The 23,354-nt window shown below is 40.8% G+C and overlaps 1 protein-coding gene across 1 annotated transcript; it reads left to right on the top strand.

Moving 5' to 3' along the window:
* Nucleotides 1-95: 95 nt before the first annotated feature.
* Nucleotides 96-22,464, top strand: mst1rb (macrophage stimulating 1 receptor b). Its single transcript, XM_084542293.1, has 20 exons — nt 96-4,189; nt 10,633-10,809; nt 10,916-11,038; nt 12,122-12,292; nt 12,395-12,555; nt 13,724-13,859; nt 13,953-14,089; nt 14,435-14,614; nt 14,777-14,876; nt 15,024-15,242; nt 15,357-15,503; nt 16,247-16,400; nt 16,582-16,671; nt 16,769-16,984; nt 17,084-17,164; nt 17,276-17,457; nt 17,599-17,708; nt 17,809-17,974; nt 19,322-19,458; nt 20,613-22,464. The coding sequence occupies exons 1-20, from the start codon at nt 2,861-2,863 to the stop codon at nt 20,842-20,844; spliced, it is 4,248 nt and encodes a 1,415-aa protein (XP_084398419.1). The 5' UTR covers nt 96-2,860; the 3' UTR covers nt 20,845-22,464.
* Nucleotides 22,465-23,354: the final 890 nt, after the last annotated feature.

Raw genomic sequence — 23,354 nt, 5'->3', positions numbered from 1 at the left:
AGCAGTGAAAATAAAAAATCTGTTTTGAAAACGCATATCCACCTGCAGTCAGTCAGCGTCATGTGCGCCACCGTGGAACCAGTACGACATTTATGTTCCTTGACGCTGCGTCTGGTGCGCGTCAGTCTGGAGCGGTGAGGGGAGGAGCGAGCAGCGACACAACTGAGGCACAGCGCGCCCACTCATGCACAGATAGTCCAAGTTAAATCCGAAACCAAGTGTTTACATGTTCAGGCGCTTTGTGAAGACGTACGGGTTTTAACTTTTAGCACCAATTAAAGGTACTCTGTGTAATCTTGAATCTGCCAGAGGAGAAGATCCATCATCTGTTCTACAGCCAGAGGAGGAGCAGAGCCGCCGGTGGTGGCTTTAGAGGACACCTACTGACCTGTACAGGTGAGCTTCTGTTAACATGTTTTACTCTTAGCAAACATTCTGAAAAGAGACATACAACGCTTTATCCATAAAACGTCTTCATGTTTGTCTTCAGAAATGGTTCAAAGTACAATCTGCGGTGTTTGAACTACTATGATGACATGCTGTGAGTGGGATTGGCACTTTCAGTTCATTGGATATACAGCATGCAAGGCTCAGCACTTACTGACTGTTTTGATTTATATACTGGTTTATAAGTTCACTGATCAAGCTGTTGGACTGTCTAACCTTTCACGTTTTGTTCAGCTGAGGGAATCTAATGACATCTTACATGTGGAATGGAGCCAGTGTACGCTCACTCGATTCCACTGAAGTTCACAAAGGCAGAAACACTTGACGTGAAGATTTTAAAAAACAAAATACAAAAGACTGAAACTGCTGCTGTTTCTGAGCAGAATCAACAATTGTGTCCATGTTTCTTTCACCCTTTGGATTCATCCTATAGAGTGCACCTGTACTGGAACAAAACCTTTCAAAATAAAGTAAATACAGACGTAAGGTCTCTTGATACAGAGGGGTTCTGGTGGTTCTGTAGTGGGTTGGAATGCATTTTCTGCCACTAAATCTATGAGTCCCTGTGGTACCATATGTGTCAGCTATCGATTGTTTACAAAGCAGCCTCTGCGAATCCCTCTGGACATCTGAGCATTGATCAATGAAACAGAGGTGCTCCTTCTTCTTCTACTCTAATTAACTGCCACCAAAGTGCCAGTGAGCAAGGCACACTGATCTAATAAAGCCTGTGTACAATGATGTCCTTTCATCCCTGTCATAGTCGTCCAACAAGTCATTGTTGTAAACTGGGAGATGCAGCCTTTAGTAGAAACCTGCATGTTGGCTTATAAGGAGCACAATGAATGGAAACTCAATTTCACCCATTTGCTTTACTAACCATGAACGTGAAGAAAGTCAATCAGTGCCATTACTATGTATACCCATGTCCTCAAACCTTAACCTGAGTTTCACATGGAGCTGCAAATGTTAAAATGTAACACGACATCAGTGGGATTCCATGAATTATTGATGTAAAGACATCGGACTTCAAACTTTTCCACTTGACGGCTTCTAGCGAGGACAAGTGTTGTTTTGTTGAAGTATATTTGGTCCAACTGAAGTTACTCAAGCCCTGAATAAAATTATCAGCACTGATGAAATTCTCGGACATGAGCAAACGAGTGGTTTCTTTTTTTAACCTGGGGAATTAAAAGGTCCACTTGGTCTTATGATGATCAGTCCGTGCACATCGTTCCCCCTGAGAGGCACGTAGTGGTTGTGACAGGAATGCAAAGTAGAGAGGCCAGGGTTCTTGAATACAGCATCACTGTGATGTGTCTAGTTAATGATCCACCCAGCCACGTCTGTTCAGGATGGAGACAACCCTCTGGGTCTGAAACACATTCTCATTTGGCTGGTTGTTCTACAGACATTTATCAGCTATGAAACAATTTTGATTTGCTAAGTTCGGTAGATTTCAGTTGAGCAAAGGCCATTAACGTGGCTTGTTACGTCCAGTTCCTTTGAGTAAAAGAACATGACTCATTTGGATAGTTCTGCTTTGGATGAAGCAGAATAAACATGACCAGACAAATATGAATGACCTGAACAGGAAATGACAATAAAAATAGTTTTATCCACGTCTACTATGGTCAGCACTACCAACGCAGCTCTCTGCTTGATTACATTTCTTGTCAGTGTCTGCGGTGAGTCAGAGGAAGCTTTTATCTTTATGACCATGTATGCTTTTATCATCAGGTCAACACAGATGTTGATGTTTGTCACCTCAGATCTCTAACAGTGCACAACATAATTAAGAGGTGTGGCACTGATTTTCACATTTGTCAGTAATAAAAAATGCACAGTTTCAATCAAAACTGCTTTTGTAGCGATGGACCACTTTGATGGCCGTACAACAGCTGAATGACTGTAAACAGGGTTTCCTCAGTGGATGGGAATTAATTCATTTTGTAGTGGAGGTCCTGCTTTTGTGCATCGAGGTTCAGTGTCATGTCTCACTACAACCAAGCCATCATTAATGTACCTGTGCTTTAACTACTATGAAAAGACAAAATGTCTGCCATGAAACAGGCTTACTAACGGGTTATGTCTTGTTTGTATCGTCTGCACTATTAAACTATAATGTACTTAAAACAGTGTGTCGCTATACAATAGGTTATATGCCAGGTGATTTACTGGATTTCACATTGGTTGTCTGGCATCATCACCATGGCTCCATGAAGCTGTGCCAGCTTGTTTTCTCCCTCTATTTTAAGACTTTATGTAAAGTTAAGCTAATCTTCTCCCAACTCCAGCTTCTTATTTAAAGATCAGATTTGTATGACATCTGCTCATCTAACTCTCTGCAAGCAAATTAGAATCTTTTCCAAACCTCCAAACTATTTCAGTGATATAATGTCTGAATTATCTAATGATTGCCCCCACTCTGTTTTCTGAACACAGAAAGGATGAGGATGATTTTGTCCCAACATCAGACCTGGAGGTAACCCCCACGTCGTCTGTGCTCTTGACCCTCTTTCATCTCAGAGAGGAGATGGTCCACTGGACCACACACTGGGCGACATGCGTCTGGCTCCAGACTCTGCTGGCCTTTGCCCTGGCCAACTGTCCCTCACAGACGCCCAGCCCTGTCAACTTCTCCGTGGTGTACACCATGCCTTTCTTCCAGGCACGGGGCCCAATCCAGAACATAGTCAACAACTCATTTTACCAGGAAGTGTATGTGGCCTCGAGAAATGTGATCGAAGCTGTCAACAGAAGCTTGGAGAAGGTGTGGGAGCTACGCACCGGACCAGTGGGAAGCCCGGAGTGTCAAATATGTGAAATGTGCGACATTGACAAGGACCGCAACTTTCCAGAGGACACAAACAATCAAGTCTTACTTTTGGATACTCTCTTTATGTATTTATATTCGTGTGGAAGTTCTCAGTACGGTGTGTGCTATTTCCACCAACTGAACTCAAATGGAGAGCCGCCTTCTCTTTCGAAGTGTTTGTTTAGAAAGGATTCAAACTCTGCTGCTTACTGTCCTGACTGTGTGGCTAGCCCTCTTGGTACCAAAGTTACCATGGTCGAGGAGGGTCAGACTGTCTACTTCTTTGTTGCTACCACTGTAAATGATAGTGTTACCCAGCGTTATGGCAGGAAGTCTTTATCAGTTCGCCGACCACTGGCCACAGAAGATGGCTTCTACAGTGATGTACGTGGTCTGACTGTCCTTCCCAGCCTGCGGAAGACGTACCACATCGAATATGTCTACAGCTTTTTCACTCAGGAGTTTGTCTACTTCCTTTCGGTCCAGAGAGAGAGCCCGGATCAGGACTCATCCCCGTTTCAGACTCGCCTGGGACGTCTGCCACGAAATGAGTGGGAGATGAAGAGATATCGAGAGGTGATACTGGAGTGTCGCTTTGAACCAAAACGCAGGAGGAGGAACGTAGCCAGTGAACCTTATAAGGATGTTGTGTACAACGTGGTCCAGGCAGCCCATTTTGGAAAGGCAGGCAGGGAGCTGGCAGAGGAGTTAGGGGCAGAGGAGGAGGATGACATCCTCTACGGGGTGTTCGCTGTTACTGATGACAACGGGGTCACGGAGCATGACTCGGCCCTGTGCGCCTTCCCCATGGACAATGTGAACAAAGCAATTGTTGACGGGGTGGATGATTGCTGTGAGTCTGGTCCAGAGCAGCTCTCCAGAGGCCTCTGCCATTTCCAGCCCTGTGAGAGCTGTCCACATGAGGTGAGCCCAGTAGTCCACTAAACAATTCCATCTGATTAATATGACATTTCAATTATCAAAAAGGTTACTAGTTACATTACCTTTAAGACATGGCAGAGAAAGCTGTTAAAAGGGAAACTGTGGAGATAACATCATATACAGTATGCACTCACAGCAACACATCTCTGAGTCTCAAATTTAGAAATTACTTAAGCTATTTTCCTGCACCCATTCAACTGGATAACTATTTCTTACCTGCACATTCATTCACTAATTGAGTGTGAAGGTAGTTTGATATAAATCTTACCACGTGGATGTGGCATAAACGGTAAGTTTAGCATGCACATGTCTGAAAAGACAATAAGCAAAGTCAGGCTACTGAGTTGTGGCTGTATGAGATCAGATCGCCATTTGACTATTTGAACATGAACAAAGGATGAAATATTTAAATGAGTAAAATAACAGCTGCAGTAGTTCCTTACATATAATTATTCTGGGAAAAACATTATGATGATAGAATGGGAATTTTATTCTAAGGAATACAGTCAATACTGTATGAGTTTTAGCAATCATGTAAATCCCTTACCAAAGTAATACTTTATTCAAAGTCCTGGCAGGAGCAGCAGCACTGTGCAGGAGACAGTGGGAAGTCCAGCTTCATGAAGTCATTGTACAACTCACCCAAGAGCTGTTTGCAATTTACTACGTAAGATGAAAGTGAAACCATTGTCATCAGAGGAAACTTAACTGACCTCATCAGCTTATCTGTACCTTACAATCATGCACTTCATGAGTGACATAAAAAAAAAAAAAAACTGAAATTCCTCTGAGATATCTTGGGAAATATAAACAGCTAGTTTGGCCTAGCATAAAAATGGGAAACTAGGATCTGAATATACTGTCTAGGTTGTACAAAAGCAAAAGTTGTCTTAGACTTAAATAAAAATGGCGGCGTTTTGGAGTTTCCTTGTCATTGTGAAGTTGCCAACCACCAGCAAAGAGAGGTGCCGATGGATGGATGGATAGATTATCTAACTTTAGGCCACAAAGTAGATATGGATATTGAAAATATTGATATTGAACTTTTGTGGTCATCTGTTTGTCCCATTTACTTTGTTCTCTTCCTCTTGTCTTCATCATGTCTCAGATCTTCTTGATGATACCCATGAGAAAGACACTTTTTGGGATTTTTGTGAACTGACGTTAAGGTCATTTTCATAGCAGCTGGCAGAGCAATCTAAGTAGAGCCACTTACATCTGCATCCAGTGTGCAGTCACTGCTAATCCAAGAAATAACTTTGGATGGAAAAATGAATACGGGAAAAGGTCTTACCACATGCTAATCAGATGGAACTAGTGGAATGAGAGTTGCACTGAGGGGAGCAGGGCTGGAGGTATTTGTTTTCTACATCCTTTGAGTGAATTTCTCAGCACAGACAGGAAAATAGTTTCTTTAAAAAGTCAATCAAAACAAAGTTTGCCTCATTCCTCCCTAGAGTGAGTGTATTCAGTGTTCATTTCAGGCCTTAGAATATTATAGTGTTGGTTTCTTATGTTCATACTCATGGGAATAGCTATATTTTTACAGATCCCATTCCTGCTTCCCATAATATTCATTTTCCATGTTGAATTTCTCAGTGCTGTTTGTTGTGGTGAGGTTTGGCAAGGGGAGGTGTGTGGGATGATTTCCCATTCTCTATTTACTACCAGTAAATCCTGTTGGAGAATTTATTAGAATTTCTTGGACTGAGTTGTTATTACGGTTACAGATGTTATATCATAGCTTGATTCTGGAAGAAAACTAGTGTGAAGCTGAATAATAACAACCATTGCTTTTATTTCAGCTGTTGGATTTACAGCTGATGACGGTTTGGAACAAGCATTTTTGGATGTGCTCTATTTTGCATATGAAGGAACACCTTCCTCTTGGATTTGTGAACTCTTCTCCTGAGGCTTCTTCTGTTGTGTTGCTTTTGGCAGCTGACCTGAATGTTGTGTAACTTTCCAGGGGGACTCTCCAGTAGTATGAAATCTTGATTCTTCCATTTCAAGGATCAAAACACGTACACTGCCAAAAACATCACCTGTGCCTGACAAAGATAATGCGTTTCTGCTTTTTTAGTACATTACTGAATGACATTAGACAACCAGTGAGGCAAACAGTGCAGAGGAAACTGTTTTATGATATCAAGATATTTTCCTACATTGCAACAGGATCAAATCTGTAACAATATATTTGTAATAACATTCTTGTTCATCCTTGGCCTTAATGTTGCATGCTATGGCATATTTTTGGGTTCTTTATTACTATCTTAGATTTTTATCCTATATACTTTTTTATCTTCGGTCTTCTCATGATAGCTTAGAAAAGCCTTGAAGGAATTTCATCAGATTTGGCATGAATGTTCACTGGGACTAGTCTCTAAGTCAGTGGTTCCCAACCTTTTTTGGCTTGTGACCCCATTTTGAGATCAGAAATTTCCGGTGACCCCAGAGACATTTTTTTTCTTAGAATTAGTTTTTGATCATGTTTGTTATACCGAGTTGCAAATACAGAGTATCCAGATTAGTGCACAAAGTGACATTTTATTTTAAATGTACAGTTAGGTGTGCCTGTCTTTACAAGTCTGAAAATTAAAACTGAACAATCTCTCAATGAATTATGAAAAACTAGTGCAGCATTTTAAACTGGCCACAGTGAAAATTTGAACAATGGAAAGTTACAGTGCTTCCTTCCGTTTCAGCTTCAGTTTGTCTTTTGTGTATTATTATTGTCTCTTTCAACTCACCACATTTAATAAAATAATTTTAATGGGATGGCTGAGCCTGCACACCTCGCTGCAGCCTTGCAAAGTCAGGTGCTGTAGTAGACACAGCGCATCTCATCTCTGACGTCACATCCAGTCGGGAACGGTACTTCGACTTCATGTACACAAGGGCACTAAATCCAGCTTCACACAAATATGTGCTTCCAAAAGGAACCAACATTTTTAGAGCACACATTGAGATCTCTGGGTAGTCATTTTTTGTTCCAAACCAGAATTCCTCCACCGGCACTCGCGAATGGCATCGCTGTTGCGCTTTGTCATATGACAGATCAATCAGCTGTTCAACAGCGGTGGAAGGCAGGTCAACTGTGCCTGCATCACAGTGAAATGGGTCCCTCACCCAGTCAAACTTTGACATATCCACGTCTGGGAAATAAGTGGCGAAGTTCTCTTCTAGGCGTTTCAGGTGGCTGCACATCTCCGTTGTGGGGAACTTATCGATGCTGTTGTCTTTTAAAAACTGACTCATCTGGGGGAAAGGGGCGAAGTTTGCCTTTGAAAGGCTTTCTCGCCAGTAAGCGAGTTTCCCCCTGAATCCATCAATACGATCACTCATCTGCATGAGATTCTTGCTTTTCCCCTGCATGCTTGTGTTTAGTTCGTTTAGTTTTCCAAAGATGTCCGTTACATATGCAAGGAGACACATTTTCTGCTGGTCACACAGAAAGTCAACAAAATCTGTTTTTTTCACATCCATGGAAAACGCTAACAGTTCGTTTCGCATATTGAAAAACCGCCCCAACACGTTACCTCTGGACAACCACCGTGCCTCTGTGTGAAACAGTAAATTTTCATACTCTGAGCCCATGTCGGCGCATAGTTTTGCGAACAGACGTGCGCGCAGAGGATGTGGCTTGATGTAGTTCACCATGGTTACGACCTGCTGCAGTATGTCTGCGATGGGCGCTCTCAGTTCTTTAGATGCCAGTTGTTCACGGTGAATCATGCAGTGATTCCATATTGCAGATGGGGCCCGCTGGGTGATAAGTGTACGCAAACCATTTCGTCGTCCCGCCATAGACGGAGCCCCGTCAGTGCAAAATCCCACCATACGCTCCCAGGGAATTCTGTTTTCCTCCATATAATGTTGAAGGACATCGTACATTTCTTGGGCAGTCTCATGTTCAGGAAGAGGGAGACAGAACAAAATATCCTCGTGAATTGCATTCTCCTGCATGAAACGAACAAATGTCAAAGCATGGGCATTTTTTCCTTCCGTACTAACATCCATTTGAAGAGCATAAGCTGGGGAATTGCGAAGTTTTTCTGTCAGCGTGCTCTCTTGGTCACCAGCGATTGCGTCAATCCGTCTTTTCACAGTGTTATCGGACAATGGTATGGTCTTCAGTTTTTGAGCGTCTTCCTCCCCGCACATCGTTCTTACCATTTCGATCGCATCTGGTAATATTAATGTCTCAGCAATGGTATGCGGCTTCATAGCCTTGGCAATGAGATAGCTCACCTCAAAAGAGGCTTTCAGAGCCCGCTCACCCACCGTCATGGCCTTTTTAAAGTACACTCGCTGTTTATTCAGCTCGGCACATTTATTTTCGAAAAAAGATTTTGGTTTGCCGACATGTTCTTTGTGTGTTGTCTCAAAGTGTCTTTTAAGTTTGTTAGGTTTCATACTCTCGGCAGACAGGACATTACCACACAGCAGACATTTCGGCTTCTCCTCGTTGCTTTCAATAACGCTAGTAAATCCATACTGAAGGAAACTTTCGTCGTATTTTCTCTGTCTTTTTGGTGTCTGTTTCTCCGTTCCTCTTGGAACTGTATCAGTGTCAGGCTGGCGAAGAAATCTTTCCATTTTGTTTTCTGTTGTTCTCTACTGAAGTTTGTTTAGACTCGTTGAAGCGCGGGAACTCAAGTAGCTGTGGCTCGTGCAGTCATGTCATCGCAGCCGTGAATCAAGATGCACCAGCACTGATATTTTTATATGCTGCATTTTATTTGAACTCGATTTATATTAATGAAAGTGAAAGAAAACAGTTGTTTAATATTTTCTGTGGTGTTTTTAATCATAATTTTAAAAATAATAATAATTTGTTGATTTTTTTTTTTTTAATTATTAGACATTTCAGGCGACCCCATTTGAATTTCAGGCGACCCCACGTGGGGTCGCGACCCCAAGGTTGAAAAACACTGCTCTAAGTCAAGACAGCCTGTATCTCACATATAAATATAGTGATAAAAATACCCGTAATACTTTTATTAAATGCATTTATTGTTCTAACATCAAATTCTAGATGAGTCTGGACAGACATTAATGTAAACTGTAGCTTCACAGGTTGGTTGGTTGACTGGCATGCAACCATGAGGCATTCATTATAATTTATTAGTATGACAGTTGAAACTGAGATTTAGGGGTTTGGGAAGCTGTTTCATAATCAAAGCTTTATCTTCTTCTGGGATTTGGAGGTGAATGACTCCAGTCAGTAGCAATGCTGTTTGTGCTTTTGCTTGTGTTTAGCTCCAAGATCCCTTCATGAGACTGGATGGAGGAAAATGTGTGGTTTTCTACAAGAAAATCATCTTCATTTTGCTTTTTTACCCCTATACCTTTACACAGAGAGAAAAGGTTGATGTGTCATATCTTTAGCTTTATATCTTGACTTGTTTACTTAATGACTCCCTTTTCTCAAACAGTGATCCAACCTGCTCTGTGTCTATAGCTACAGGGCAATCCTTCTGTCAGTAATGCAGCACATAAGCATCTATCACGGCATATGAAATGATTAAATAATTATATTACCATAACAGATTCGCCTTGTGCGTTTGCTGTCTCCCTGGTGACCAATGCAACTTAGCGCACGTCCTCATGAGAAAACAGCTGGCCCTTCATACTGCTGAAGATCAAGTGTTAACGAATATGAAACTCTTCAGTGTGCATAAAATGAATTCTTATCTGCCAATAAATACTTTACGCTAATTTATAAATCAGAATGGAGGCTGGGAAATTTGAGGGAGTGGCACAAAATTAAAAGCTGTTTGGTCGTAAAGCAGCATAAAACAAATGCACTTCAGTAATAAATGTGATTAATATAGGTGAACTGCTGTTAACATCAAAAATATAAATATGGTGCTTTGTATGTTTTGTTTACTATCCATCAAATCATGAACATAACTCCTGATTGTCTAATTACAAGTTCCACTTATTTATCTTGGTTAATAAGAATGAAAGTTCCCTCTTGACAGTGGAAATAGTAACTAATGGTTCACTTACTTACAACTAAACCTCTGTGACTGCTGAACAGGTTTGGAAACCGCTAATGAACGGGCGTTATGTTAAGATTATTTTGTCCACAACCTGATCTCGAGTTTGGACTGTTTTATCTATGGCTGGACCTTGGACAGGGATTGTTTTAGTTGATGTTCATGCTTAAAATAATAACAATAAAAAAAATTAATCGTGAAATATGCAATGAAACTATGGCACTGCAGGGGAGATATACTCCACATTATACTTTCTTATAGAATCAAAACTACCATGCCACCAGTGCATTTTCAGCCCACACCCATCAAACAATAGCAGCTAAGCTGTTGCAGGTCGTAACAATACTACCTTTAATATTTGCATTTTCTTCCTCCGTGTTCCCTCTCTGTGTCCTCTGTTGTCTGTGTCTTTGGTACTAGAGCATGGAGAATAACGCTACATGCAGAGACCATCCTACCATGGTGTCAAAGCCCTACTACAGAGTGGACCTCTTCAACAGACAGATGACAAATGTCCTGCTCACCTCTCTCCTGGTCACAACCATAGAGAACAAGACTGTCGCCCATATTGGAACCTCGACTGGACGTCTCCTTCAGGTATACAGCATCCAAAGATGTGTGCTTGTTTTTACTGGTAATTTTTGTTATATGACTTTGCTTACCATGATCTCCTATTAACCATATGTTTTGTCTGTGTTGGCAGCTTGTATTGACAAGATCCAGCCCGGTTATCTTTGCTAATTACTCTTTGGTAGAGAACCAGAGCGTCTCCTCTATTGCTGCTGTGTACTCTTCAGAGTATCTTCTCTTTGTGGTTGGAGACAAGGTATGGTTGCAGTTACTTTACACTGTATTTAAATGAGAGCATATCTATATTCCTGGACAAATATTGGAAATGTAGACTCATTCCATTGTTGAAAAGCATGCAGCTAAGGTTACATTAGAAATACAAATAAGTTGCTGATTGACAGATTTCCTGTCTGAGACCCTCTGGAGACTTGCCTGTCTTTTTTTCCCAACCTTTTACCCAGTGCATGCTGGGATACGGTGTATGACCCCTGTGACCCTGAGAATGAATAAGTGCCTAAAGAAAATCAATAAACTTGATGTGACTTTGTAGTTTTGGGCAGGATGGATATTAGATGCTTATAGCAGATCTGTAACCACATGGGTCTTGTGGTTATCCTGTGGAACGGCATGACTATTGACTATTACCTCTGGATAATTAAGCTCTTATGGTCTCAGCAAGTTTATAACCTTTGCACATATCTGGCCAAGTCAGTCAGAGACATTCTCTGTCAGACACTTTTACACTAACAATTCAAAACCACAATAAAAAAAATGACTCAAATCAAACATTTGGAAGATGCCTGCCTGAAGTATAAAATTCAATTCAAGTGTTTCAGTTTATTTTATTATTATATTGCTTTAAAGTGTGATGCAAAGAGATAAGACATAATTCAATACCCATTAAATAATATTTGTATTCTTCTGTTGTAAATGTGACACATTTCATTCAGACCTAGGAGCACTAGGAGATCTCTAGGTTGCCTGTTAACGGGACTAGTGCTGAATGAGGCCAAGTGTCCGTTTACATGTCCCTCTGAATGAAAGGAATCAATTATTAAGCAGTAAATTAAGGTCTTTTGAACAGAATGGAAATGAGTTTCATATTTCTGTTCCTGCATCTCCATTGTACTGTCACAATTGTTTAGAACTTGCATTCAGAGATTTTGAGTCATATCCAGTGCCCTGAATGAATGTTATCGTTGTAATCTGGACTAAATTAATGGAAATTGCAACGTCATAGAAACGTTTGAAACAACTGCATATGACCGCACTAATAATATAAATACCCGTGTGGGACTTTGTTTTCTTTCTGATATAAATTGTTATGTCTTTGTTATAGATGATTCAGGTTCCCCAGAGAGGGCCGGGTTGTCAACACTTCATGACTTGTGCTATGTGCCTGACAGCCCCAAAGTTCATGGGTTGTGGCTGGTGCTCTGGGGTATGCTCCTGGGAGAGTGAGTGCCACAGCCGCTGGAGGAATGAGTCCTGTCCGCCTGGGATAACTGGGGTGAGGTTTGGTCTGTAATGGAAGACACAAATATCCCTTTGTGCAACTAATACAAACATTTAGCTTCAAGCTGGTACTATATATTCTGCTTTATTGATGCAGTTCTTCCCACGGACTGCTCCCCCTGATGGTCAAACGGAGCTAACAGTCTGTGGGTGGGAGTTCCAGTCGCCCTTAAGGCCTGCTATCACTTCCAGGACCCACCAGATCAGACTGGGACAGACTGCCTGCACAGTGCTTCCAGTCAAAAGCACTAACACACAGTGAGTAACCATGCAGGGCTCGCGCTGGTCTCAAGTACAGTCTGTTCATACTGGAGTCATTTTGTGGAAAATCAACCCTTTATAAGACAGTAAAAAGCTTGACCAGAAGCCTTCTGGGAAAGTGAGATAACAGAACATTACAGAGTACTTTTGCGGCACTGCAGTTTGGTCCATTGAGACTGTTTGAGGATATATGTCGTAAGGTGCTTTCACCTGGTTTGTTGCTCCGATAATAGGGTGTATTTCATCCAGGACAGTTCAGGAGGCATTTCTCCACCAGAAGATTCTGGCAGCAGTGTGCTTTCTCATCAAATAAACACCTGATCAAACTGAACATACTGTTTATCTACTTTAGATCAACAAAATGACTACTGTTGGAGAAGTGAACTATTTAGAGTCCACTATCACATCGCATTTATCGCAATAACTTTAAAGGATGAACAGTGAACAGTGATTAAGGCATTTGTTGGAAATACTTTTATTGCTTAATATCACACGTGTTGCCTTGATTGATTGTAGAACTGCAGAGCAATGTTTTTTAATCTCTGAAATGGTTGAAATATGCCCCATAATGAGTCACCAGACTCATATTCTAAGAAGAATTGTCTGTCTCAATAAATACCAGGGGTGTATCCCTTTTTTGATGGGATTATTACTTGATTTTCCAATTCTTCTGTTAATTATTGGCCAGTTACAAGTATGTAGTGTTGAGGGCGTGTCAGAACTTAATCGCCCTGTGAACACATACCAACAAGGTTAAATGCAACATCAATCAAAACCAAATCTAGGTGTGAACAGAAACTTACACTGTTCTGTAATGTCTCACTGTTGAACATCACTACAGAACACACAGGAATTTTTTACCATGTTTGTCATTGTGGTTTAGCATGTTAGCATGCTAATATTTGCTAATTTGCAAAATCATAAAATATACATATATATGTAACTGAAATTTGGTGGGACATTGTCAGCTGGCGTGACTAAAAAGTAAGAGCCATTTTTGCTTTATAATATTTCCCAAGAAACAAATTCATTTAAAGACAATCTAAAAAGCTGAAGCATAACTTTTGTGTTCTGTTGCTGTTGTTTGAATCCACCATGAAACTGAACTGTCACTGGCGTTATATGAGCTGTATTTGATCACATGTTCGCTTTTGTTGCTCTTCAGTTTAGTTTGCAAGATTCGCTCAGGGGTCACTGAGCTGTCCAAACCAGTCAACATTACGGTGGAAGTGCACGAGGGCAAGGTGGAGGGGCGCTACTCTATTGATGGGAAGGCAGAAATACCAGGGTTCGCATTTGTGGTAATCTTTGTTATTATCATTATTATACAAGCTAAAAATATTTTTATCTTTATATTTTTATCAAAACTTATAAAAAAAAAACAATTTCTCCAGATTCCCAACATCACAGAAATCCAGCCCAACTACGGCCCTCGTGTTGGGGGCACGCTCATCACAGTCACTGGGCCTCACTTGAACGCAGGAAAGACCAGGAGAGTCACTCTTAATGACATGCCCTGTCCTATAAAGAGGTTTGCAAAAACATTTCCTTATCAGTTTACACCACACTTACAATTAAGTTTTCAAAAGTTATGTGTTTGCCTTCCAACTTTTTATACTTACCCTACTTTTCAGAAAGTTAAAAGATGAGATTTCACAATCTTTTTATTGCCATAACCTATGGAGCAAATGTGTTCAAACCTGTTTGTTGACTTACGACTTAGGAAACTACTGAGGCTGAAAGTGACTCAGCACTCAGCTATGTTCTACTGTACATAATATCTTATTGGATTTTATCTTAAAGCGTGAAGCCTTTTGATTTGCTGCTGTGTATCTGTCATGGCATTTAATCCACACATACCTCTGTCTCTCTGCAGGGTCACAGATCCTAAAGGCAATGTGTCTTCCATCATCTGTCTGTCCCAGCCCATCTCAGAGGTGAGGGACGTTCCTCTGAGTGTTTTCATTGACAAATCTCCTATCCTCACTACAAAAGTGTTTTACTACAAAGAAAACCCGAAGATTACAGCCGTCCTCCCTGACTGTAGCTTTGACAGGTAGGCCATGGATCCGTCAGCACAAACAGCTACTGTGGGAACAAACATTTTTTTGTACAGTACACTTTTGTATCCATCTCATATGACAGCATCAGTTGTAACGAGAAATTATCTTATTTTCTGACAATTTTTGACAATGTAATCTATGTCTTTTAACTGTAGGGGTTCAAAGATTGTGATTGAAGGGGAAAACCTGGATTCTGTTTACCGCACCATCATCCGCTTTAAACCCAATGAGAGCCACCTGAAACCTGTGACTAGGGTGCGGTGTTCATTATAATGCATAGTAGATACATTTAAATTGATGATTTTGTATGTAGTTGTAGGATTACTTGATTACCCTCTATAGTGAAATTCTCATATTTTGCTGGAACCAGCCTTTATGTATTACTGCACTGTTTTGTTCCAGGAGTGCATTGGCAAGTCCTTGCCCACAAGGATGGTGTGTATCACTCCTGTGTTCCACAGGGATGAGACGGAGGAAGGAGAGCTCTCGTTTGACATGGACGGAGCACTGGGCCTTTGGAACAAAGAGTTCTCCTATCATCCCTACGGAGAGCCCATACCTTTTGAAACAGAAGGACATGTGCTAAATTTGTACCCTGGATTTGATGAAGTATCACTACATGTGAGTAGTGAGCTTATTTGCGTTTGACTTACAGAGAAAATCGTCACAGAATTTGTATAAGTTGTCACAGGTTTTTAAATGTTTCATATTTTCATTTGACACCTCTGTTCACAGCATCAAAAGCTGAATCTGGTGAGCTCCTGTATGACCATTATTATGACAGTGGCCGATGTTGATTGTGATGCTAAAGTCCTGGATAATGAGATAACCTGCAGGATCCCCAAAAACATGACCATTCCCAGTGAGGGACTGCCAGTGAAGGTTTGTCACACTTTATGTTTAGATCATTAAAAACTGACTGCTTTACCTTGATTTAGCATGCAAAATTGTGCTGCAGGTCACTTTCAGTTATCACTCCCGTCAATTGTGTAGGTAACCTGTCACTCAGCCATAAGATAGAATATTATTCCTCAGTATATTTTCCATTCAAGTTTGTAAAGATATTTTATTTTAGTTTAAATGATCTAACTCACCATCTGCATGCAGACACAGTAAACTGTTAGAAGTCCCTCTGTTCAAGTAGTGAAAGCTGACAAACTTAAAATAAAGGAATAGGAGAAAAATTAGGAAAAACTTTAAAACTCTCACTTCCGTACAGTCTATACGTTACAAGGTGGTTAGCTTAGCTTAGCACAGAGAATGGAAACAGAGTGAGGCAGCTAGTCTGGATCTGTCCAAATTTAACAAATTGATTAAATAACCACAAAAGGGGAAAACACAGACATAAAGTAAAGCAAGACATAAAACACCAAAGAACAAACTTTCAAAACAAAATCAGAACATTTACCAAATGTCAAGTGTCACTTTTAAAAATATTCAGTAGCCACCCATAAACCATGCTGGACTAAGAAAGGTAACCATGTCTGGAATTCAACCTTTAGCTGATTAAAAATAAAATCACTCTGCTGCTCTGGATTATGTGTACTGTATTTAAATTACACAGCTGAGCTCATCTACAACCATACTAAAGCATTCACTTTGCGTGATGGGCTCTGGTTCTTCAGATCTCCATCAACGGGCAGGTCCACAACGTTGGCACCGTGGTGAGGGTCAGCAACCACTACATGGTGGGGATTGTTCTGGGAATCCTGGCGGCTCTGGTGGCAGGGGCTGTGCTGGCCTTTGTTGTCATGAAACACTTGAGGAAGAAGAAGAAAGGTGAGCTGCTCTCTCTCAAGTGGACCTTGATCAGACCTGTTGCAACTGCTACCGGGTGTGGGAGGGGATTTAGGATGAATGACACGGGTCTCTCAACTAGAACATCTCAAGCTTTTATAGGATTTACATGTGTTCTTGTTGTGAGTTGATGATTAAATAAGTGTTGTGAAATGTTTTTTAGCTTCTATGGTAGAGATGCGTTTGGCCCACAGTGCTAACCGGTCAGGTACAAATAATGTGGAGCTCTCGCCTGTTGGAGACTACAGAAGAGGTGATCTAGCTATGCACACAAACTGTATAGTGTTCGCCATATTAACAACTTCACAACTCTTCTTAATAATCTCTTTCTCTCTTTGGACTTTTACCAGTAGTATCACTGAGTCCTCCCACTCCCCTGGTGGGGCCTGTGGTTTTCCCCAGTATGGCCTACGCTGCAGGCAGCATAGATCCAACCCTCACTCCCCTCATGCCTGCAGAAAAGATCTCTATCTCTAGTTTTAGGCCAGAGCTACTTGAAGAGGTGAAGGACGTTCTTATTCCTGCTGAGATGCTGATTGTGCAGCACCACCGTATCATAGGGAAGGGTATGTATCTCTAGTGTCTGTGTGTGAATCATAAAACCTGTTTTGAAACTTATAGCAATAGACTCTAATCCCCGTCTGTGGTTTTTGTCATTCCTGCAGGCCATTTTGGCACCGTCTATCATGGCTATTTCACAGACCCCAACAACAGAGAAATCCACTGTGCTGTCAAGTCTTTGAATAGTTGAGTAATATCTGCTTCTTCAGTGTTGATTTATAGGCCTTGCATAGTTTTTTGAAATGATAATTTCACTGTCCATTCTAAATAACCTTTATGTGTGTGTGTCTCTCCAGGAATAACAGATGTTGAAGAGGTGGAGCAGTTTTTGAAGGAAGGCATCCTAATGAAAGGTTTCCACCACAGCAATGTGTTGTCTCTGCTGGGCATCCTCCTGCCGCAAGAAGGGCTCCCTCTAGTGGTGCTGCCCTACATGAAACATGGAGACCTGCGGCACTTCATACGCTGCGAGAAAAGGGTACGACAGCTGCATTAAAACAGTGGAAACTCGTCATCTGATTTATGTGCAACCATCTGTTAGCCACCTAACAAACTGTTCGGCATTTCCATTTTTGTTTTAATGCAGTGTTTTTGACATGTGCTTGTGGAAATTGTTTAGAACCCCACTGTGAAGGATCTGATTGGCTTCGGGCTGCAGGTTGCCAAGGGGATGGAGTATTTGGCCCAGAAGAAGTTTGTGCACAGAGATCTCGCTGCACGCAATTGCATGTGAGTCACCAAAATGGGAAGGGTCAGTTTTGGTATCAGTTGCTGGGGAATGATTGTGTTAAATGCTGAGCTAAAATCATCTTACTTTTCCTGTCTTCAGGCTGGATGAGTCATATACAGTGAAGGTGGCCGACTTTGGCATGGCCAGAGATGTTTTTGACAAGGAGTATTACAGTGTTCAGGACCACAGGAAGGCCAAACTGCCTGTGAAGTGGATGGCCATCGAGAGTCTACAAACACAGAAGTTCACCTCCAAGTCAGATGTGGTGCGCATACGCTTTAATATTACAGTTTTTTACAATCACTTTGCTACAATTTTCAGAACCTTGATGTCATTTTTCACAACTCTAGACACAAAACTCAAAACGGTTATCACTTGTAACACAGGCTGTCTAATGTTCAAAACAATGCATTGTGCATTCACATCTTTAAATAAATCTTGCACTTGCACAATCATTGGTTCAAAAAACTAATTTACTGTGAAATACCACTGAAACAGAACTATAGATCACCCACACACAAGCAACCGATAGCTTCACTGTGTCATTGTTCGTACAATCATTAAATATTGTAGAACAAAATAGGTGATACAGATTTCATTATGGTACTACATGTACAGTACAGTAAATACATCTCTGTAAAAGTACTGCAGTAGTAGAGAGAATACTACAGACACAGTGGAATCATTGAACAAAGTTTGTAATACAGTATATTGATGCAAAACACTAGATAGAGATAGATAGATAGATAGATAGATAGATAGATAGATAGATAGATAGATAGATAGATAGATACTTTATTGATCCCCAAGGGGAAATTCAAGACAGTACAATCACAACATAGGTTTACAGTATTTGAATCAAAGCAAAAATACTGTAATTAGCTATGAAATACAGTAGAAAATAAAAGACAGTACTGTAAAACATCAAATGCAGTGTTCCTCAACTTGCTTGCTTGTACTGTACATGTAAGAAACAAAACAGGAGTGATTACTGTACTTCTACATTGTCATCAACTCTGTGTTGTGGATTTGGATTTGTTTCCATACAACTATGCATTTAGAGTAATGCAACAGTTACTTATCATTTTGAGCAGTTGTATCAATTGATAGTTAGATCATTGTAAGGAAATGAATAGACACTCATTTGAAATGTAATGTGTGAATTGCCTTTTGAAATAGTAGTATTTTGATGTTAAGTTGTATCATATTGAACAGGTGATTTTTTTGAATGAACAAATGATCCAAGTTTTATGTGTATTGTATCCAAGCAATTGAGAAAAGGGTTAGAGTTTTGAAAAATGTGCATTTTGATCATTGGTTGTGAGTTTTGTGTCTAGAGTTGTGAAAAATGACATCAAGGTTCTGAAAATAGTAGCAAAGTGATTGTAAAAAACTGTAAATAATAAAGATAACTGCACTGTCTTTCACAGTTTTTTAGGTATAAGGTTAAATGCATAATGTTTTATCTTGCTCTTGTTTAAAGCTGATGTCTGCTCGCATCTGTTTTCATGGTTTACTTGAGAGACAGATTAAATGAGATGAATGAATAGGACTTGAAGTTTGGTACATATGTACTGGTACTTGTGTGTAACTTTTGCCTCTCCTGATGCAGTGGTCCTTTGGTGTTCTCATGTGGGAGATGCTGACCAGAGGAGCAAGCCCATACCCCGAGGTGGACCCATATGACATAACACATTATTTACTGAAGGGCAGGAGGCTTCCTCAGCCACAGTACTGCCCTGACCCTTTGTAAGTAGCAAGAATTATGCCATTATATTGTTACGAATTAGTTCTTCTGTCTTATGACAGTGATGTTTAGTTGACTTGTATCACTTGCATAACAGCTAGTCCTTTATTGATTCGAGCACAGATTTACAGCTCCAGGGCAAAGGAGAGAATACCCTGGAGCAAAGTCCACAGAAAAATAACAAGATGTTCAAATGGTCACTCAGTAGTGTGAAACTCATACATTGTCCACTACTGGCTATTCTAGCATGGTTAAGCAATGCCATTTGGGAGTTAATGTTTATCCTGAGAACAAGCTTAAAAGAACAGTGCTTCTTCTTCACACAAACACACTGGTGTGACTTTACTTTGGCAATTTTAATGATGAATCCTCTGGACTGTAAGCGGCGATGGAGAATAAATCAGCCATTCATACAACTCGTCCACTGAGGTCTTGTAACACATCCCAGTGGGCTGAGTTCTGAAAAGTGTCACCCAGGGACCCATGTAGATCACCAACATAGGACAGAGGTATAATTACATATATTTTGGAAATAGCATCATCCACTTTCTTGGTAAAAGTTTGAAGAGAATGTTGATATCAGTCATATGCCTCTCCATTCAGGATGAAGCTGGAGGCAACAGGTGGTTAGCTCTGCCTGCCAGCAGTTTTTCCTGTCTTAAATTAATGTGCTACATGTTGTTTGTTTAACCAGCACAAGTGAAGTGCAGAAACAACCTTTGTCACTTTACAAGGATTATGTGCAGAACTGCTTCTCTGCTTGGACCATAACATCCTGAGGTTTCCACTGGCTACTGGGCAACGAATCCACTATCGAATAGTGCACTTCTGCTGTGATGGTGCTGGTGGATTACGTAACCATTTAAACTGATATTGGTAAAGGGGCAGAGTCGGGCTAACTGCTGGCTCCAGATACAGATACATGCTACATATTCCAAAGAAAATAATAAATCTGACTCAGTAAGAAAAAGCACTTGTGTAGGTGGAGAGTGGGCTTCCAGAGTATTTAAGATCCATTCACCTTCATACAGATTAAAAAACACAACCTTGTTAGCTCCTGTTTGTCGAGTCTGCTCTAAGTCTGAAGTTTACCAGACAGATTCTTTTAATTCTAGTCAACAAGTATAGTGAACTGAGATGGCCCATGTTTTTCCAGGTATAGGATTATGCTCCAGTGCTGGGACCCCGACCCAGAGCTGAGGCCCAGCTTTGCTACTCTGGTATCGGCCGTCGCCACCATCCTGTCAGGTCTGGAGGGAGAACACTACATCAGCCTGAATATCACATACGTCAACCTGGACCGGCCCCAACCCTACCCCGCCCTCACAGAGTCCGCTGATGAGTATGACTCCACAGACAACGAAGACTCCGGCTCAGTCACCTCCTGATCCATCTCGCCTCCTCTCTTAAATTTAAACTGGTATTGGTGCTAACAGCATGAGCACAAGGAAACCCCACTGCTACATCACACCAACGTCTTTTACCTCAAAGGGTGTGAACCAGAGATACTGCCTTATATTTCAGTGCATGAAAGTGATAATACGATTGTTTTACCTGTCACAGCCAAGAGGGTCCAAATATTGACCTCCCTGTCACTGAAGATCTCAGGACCAGTAAGGGAAGAGAGGAGGTTAAAAAAAAGAATAAACTAAATATGCTTTATTGTAGTGTGTTGTTATATATTATCAACCACACAAAAGTGTAGTTGCACTTTTGTGGTAGAAAGGGAATAAATGTGTGTGGAGTTGCGGGCTCTGAGGTCATCCAGACATGAGGACCCCTCTGACATAACACAATCTAGGGCAGCCATATTGGATGGCAACAGTTACCTTATCAAAAGTATTTAACACACTTCTTCCACTGGTAACAGAAAACATCATTTATTGGTTTTGTAGCTCAATAGCTAGCCAAAGAGAACATGCCTGCTTGTTAACAATCATTTCAATCAGAAGCTAATTAGTTTTATATCGATCTTGTCAAATCTACACAGTTAACAGTGGTATTAGTGAGTTTTTCCAAGGCTAAGCTGGGCTGTTGTTCGAACACAAGTAGAGCATTAGACTAAATACGTAAACTTCTTCCACACACAAATTTTTTTCCCCAGCTATTAGTCTGTTTGCCCAGCTTAAAAGCCAGATGTTTCAAGTCCAAGTAAAATCCAGTGATGCATTTACTTTTACATATACATGTTTATTTTTTATTTTTTTACCACCTACAACACATGTAGTGTACTGTTACAGTACACTTAGTCAGAGTGTATGTATCTGTTTATGGTATCGCATTCCCACATTTACACATTTAATTGTTTTGTAGTGTAGTGATTGTTCTGTATATTTTGGATATAACTTCTATGAGGCTAAATGTTGACCACAATGTACTTAAAGAAATCTTATGTCACCCTGTTGCTTGTATTACTGACAAAATGTCTTTAAGATAGTGTAATTAAATATTTATTTGTTTGTAGCTTTTTTTTTTTTTTTCTCATGCCGTGGACAGAATTTAGCTAAACTCTGCCATATACTTGATTTACTGTATGCCACGGAGTCCAATGTTTTTTGCTCATGGATGCTGTGTCTTGTGGTTGTGTGGAGCAGTGCTTTATTTGCAGTTCTCCACTAGAGGTCAGTATTTTGCTAAAAGTCCTCTGCATTGCCACTGATGCGCTCATGACGATGTTTTGTGCAACATGGATCCAGCTCTCTCAATGTACGTGTTATCATTATTTTTGCAGTAGCATAGCAACATGACCGACCCAGGTCTCTCCCCCCATCTCTGCAAACCGACCAATAACACCTCTGGATGCCACATAAGATATTAAAAACAGCCAAGAACACGACAACAGACCAAGCAGTCATGTTTTCCTCTTTTCTCCCTCTTTCTTTTTGTTCTGCCTTCAGACATTTGGCATGAGCAAACGACTGCATTTTCAATTAAACGGGCTGAAGGAACAGCCAGCTAAGACAAACCATCTGTCAATGCCAGAAATAAAGCAAACAAGCGTGTCTCCAACATACAGTAGCAACTCTCTTTGCTAACAGACGATGCAGGCAATGAGCACACTTTCCACACAATATAGCCGAAGTCAGATAAAACCAGGGGGAAATAGACATCATAAAGTTTTCTCTTTTTTCATGCTGCCAAGAACAAAAGTCAATCCCTGCATGGCAGGGCCTTTGATATAAACCGAGGGAGTCAGCCGAGCTTATGTTGTCAAAATGTGTGTACGTGTGTGTGTTAAGGCCACATTTTGCAGGACAGAGCCCACAGGATCAACAATAGAGAAAAATGGAGGTAGCCATGATCCCCTCTTTTTCTCTCTCCTGTTTCAATCTGCCTATTGTTCCCAGTTGTGTATTCAGGGCTATAAAAAGTGCAGAACCTGAGAGGAAAGCTGCTGCTGTCAGCTGTGTGACCATCTCAAGCCTCATATCTTTTCTCCTGAGATGGCTTCACCCTCAGGTCACATACTGTATACTAGGTCTTCTGACGTGTATCTAATACATGAACATTCAATTTCTTCCTTCCTTTATTACTGGTATAAACTTCAAAACAAATGTTCATGCCATAAGACCTTGGATACTGGTTAATATTGATGCCCCATGCATGTGTGATTTACTGCGCGTCCATGTGCTGTATATGGCAGCCTCTTCCGAGTGGTTATGAATAACCAGTGCTCAAGTGCTGTGTCCAGATTGGACAGAGGAAAAGCAATCTGTGGGATTGGCCATCTGAACAAATGTTTTGGAAAGTGGTAGGCGTACTATGCGATGATGGCAGACTCACAAATGAGTACTAGAGGCAAGCTCTTGGATTATGTTCGGCAGGAAGAAAAGTCCTCTGAAAAACCCTATAGAACCCATGAAACAAAACACTCATCCACTCATCCTCATTAAAATGA

Source organism: Chelon labrosus (genome assembly GCF_963514085.1).
Source record: "Chelon labrosus genome assembly, chromosome: 4".
Lineage (NCBI taxonomy): Eukaryota > Metazoa > Chordata > Actinopteri > Mugiliformes > Mugilidae > Chelon > Chelon labrosus.
Note: the sequence above shows the minus strand (reverse complement) of the source record. Positions and strands in the feature narration are given on the sequence as shown.

What these genes read in the sequence shown, in the direction of transcription:
- mst1rb (XM_084542293.1), top strand. Translation starts at nt 2,861, where the DNA reads ATGATTGCCCCCACTCTGTTTTCTGAACACAGAAAGGATGAGGATGAT. An exon ending in ATGCCCTGTCCTATAAAGAG is followed by an intron (nt 14,090 to 14,434) that starts GTTTGCAAAAAC and finishes GTCTCTCTGCAG; the next exon opens with GGTCACAGATCCTAAAGGCA. An exon ending in CTTGAGGAAGAAGAAGAAAG is followed by an intron (nt 16,401 to 16,581) that starts GTGAGCTGCTCT and finishes AATGTTTTTTAG; the next exon opens with CTTCTATGGTAGAGATGCGT.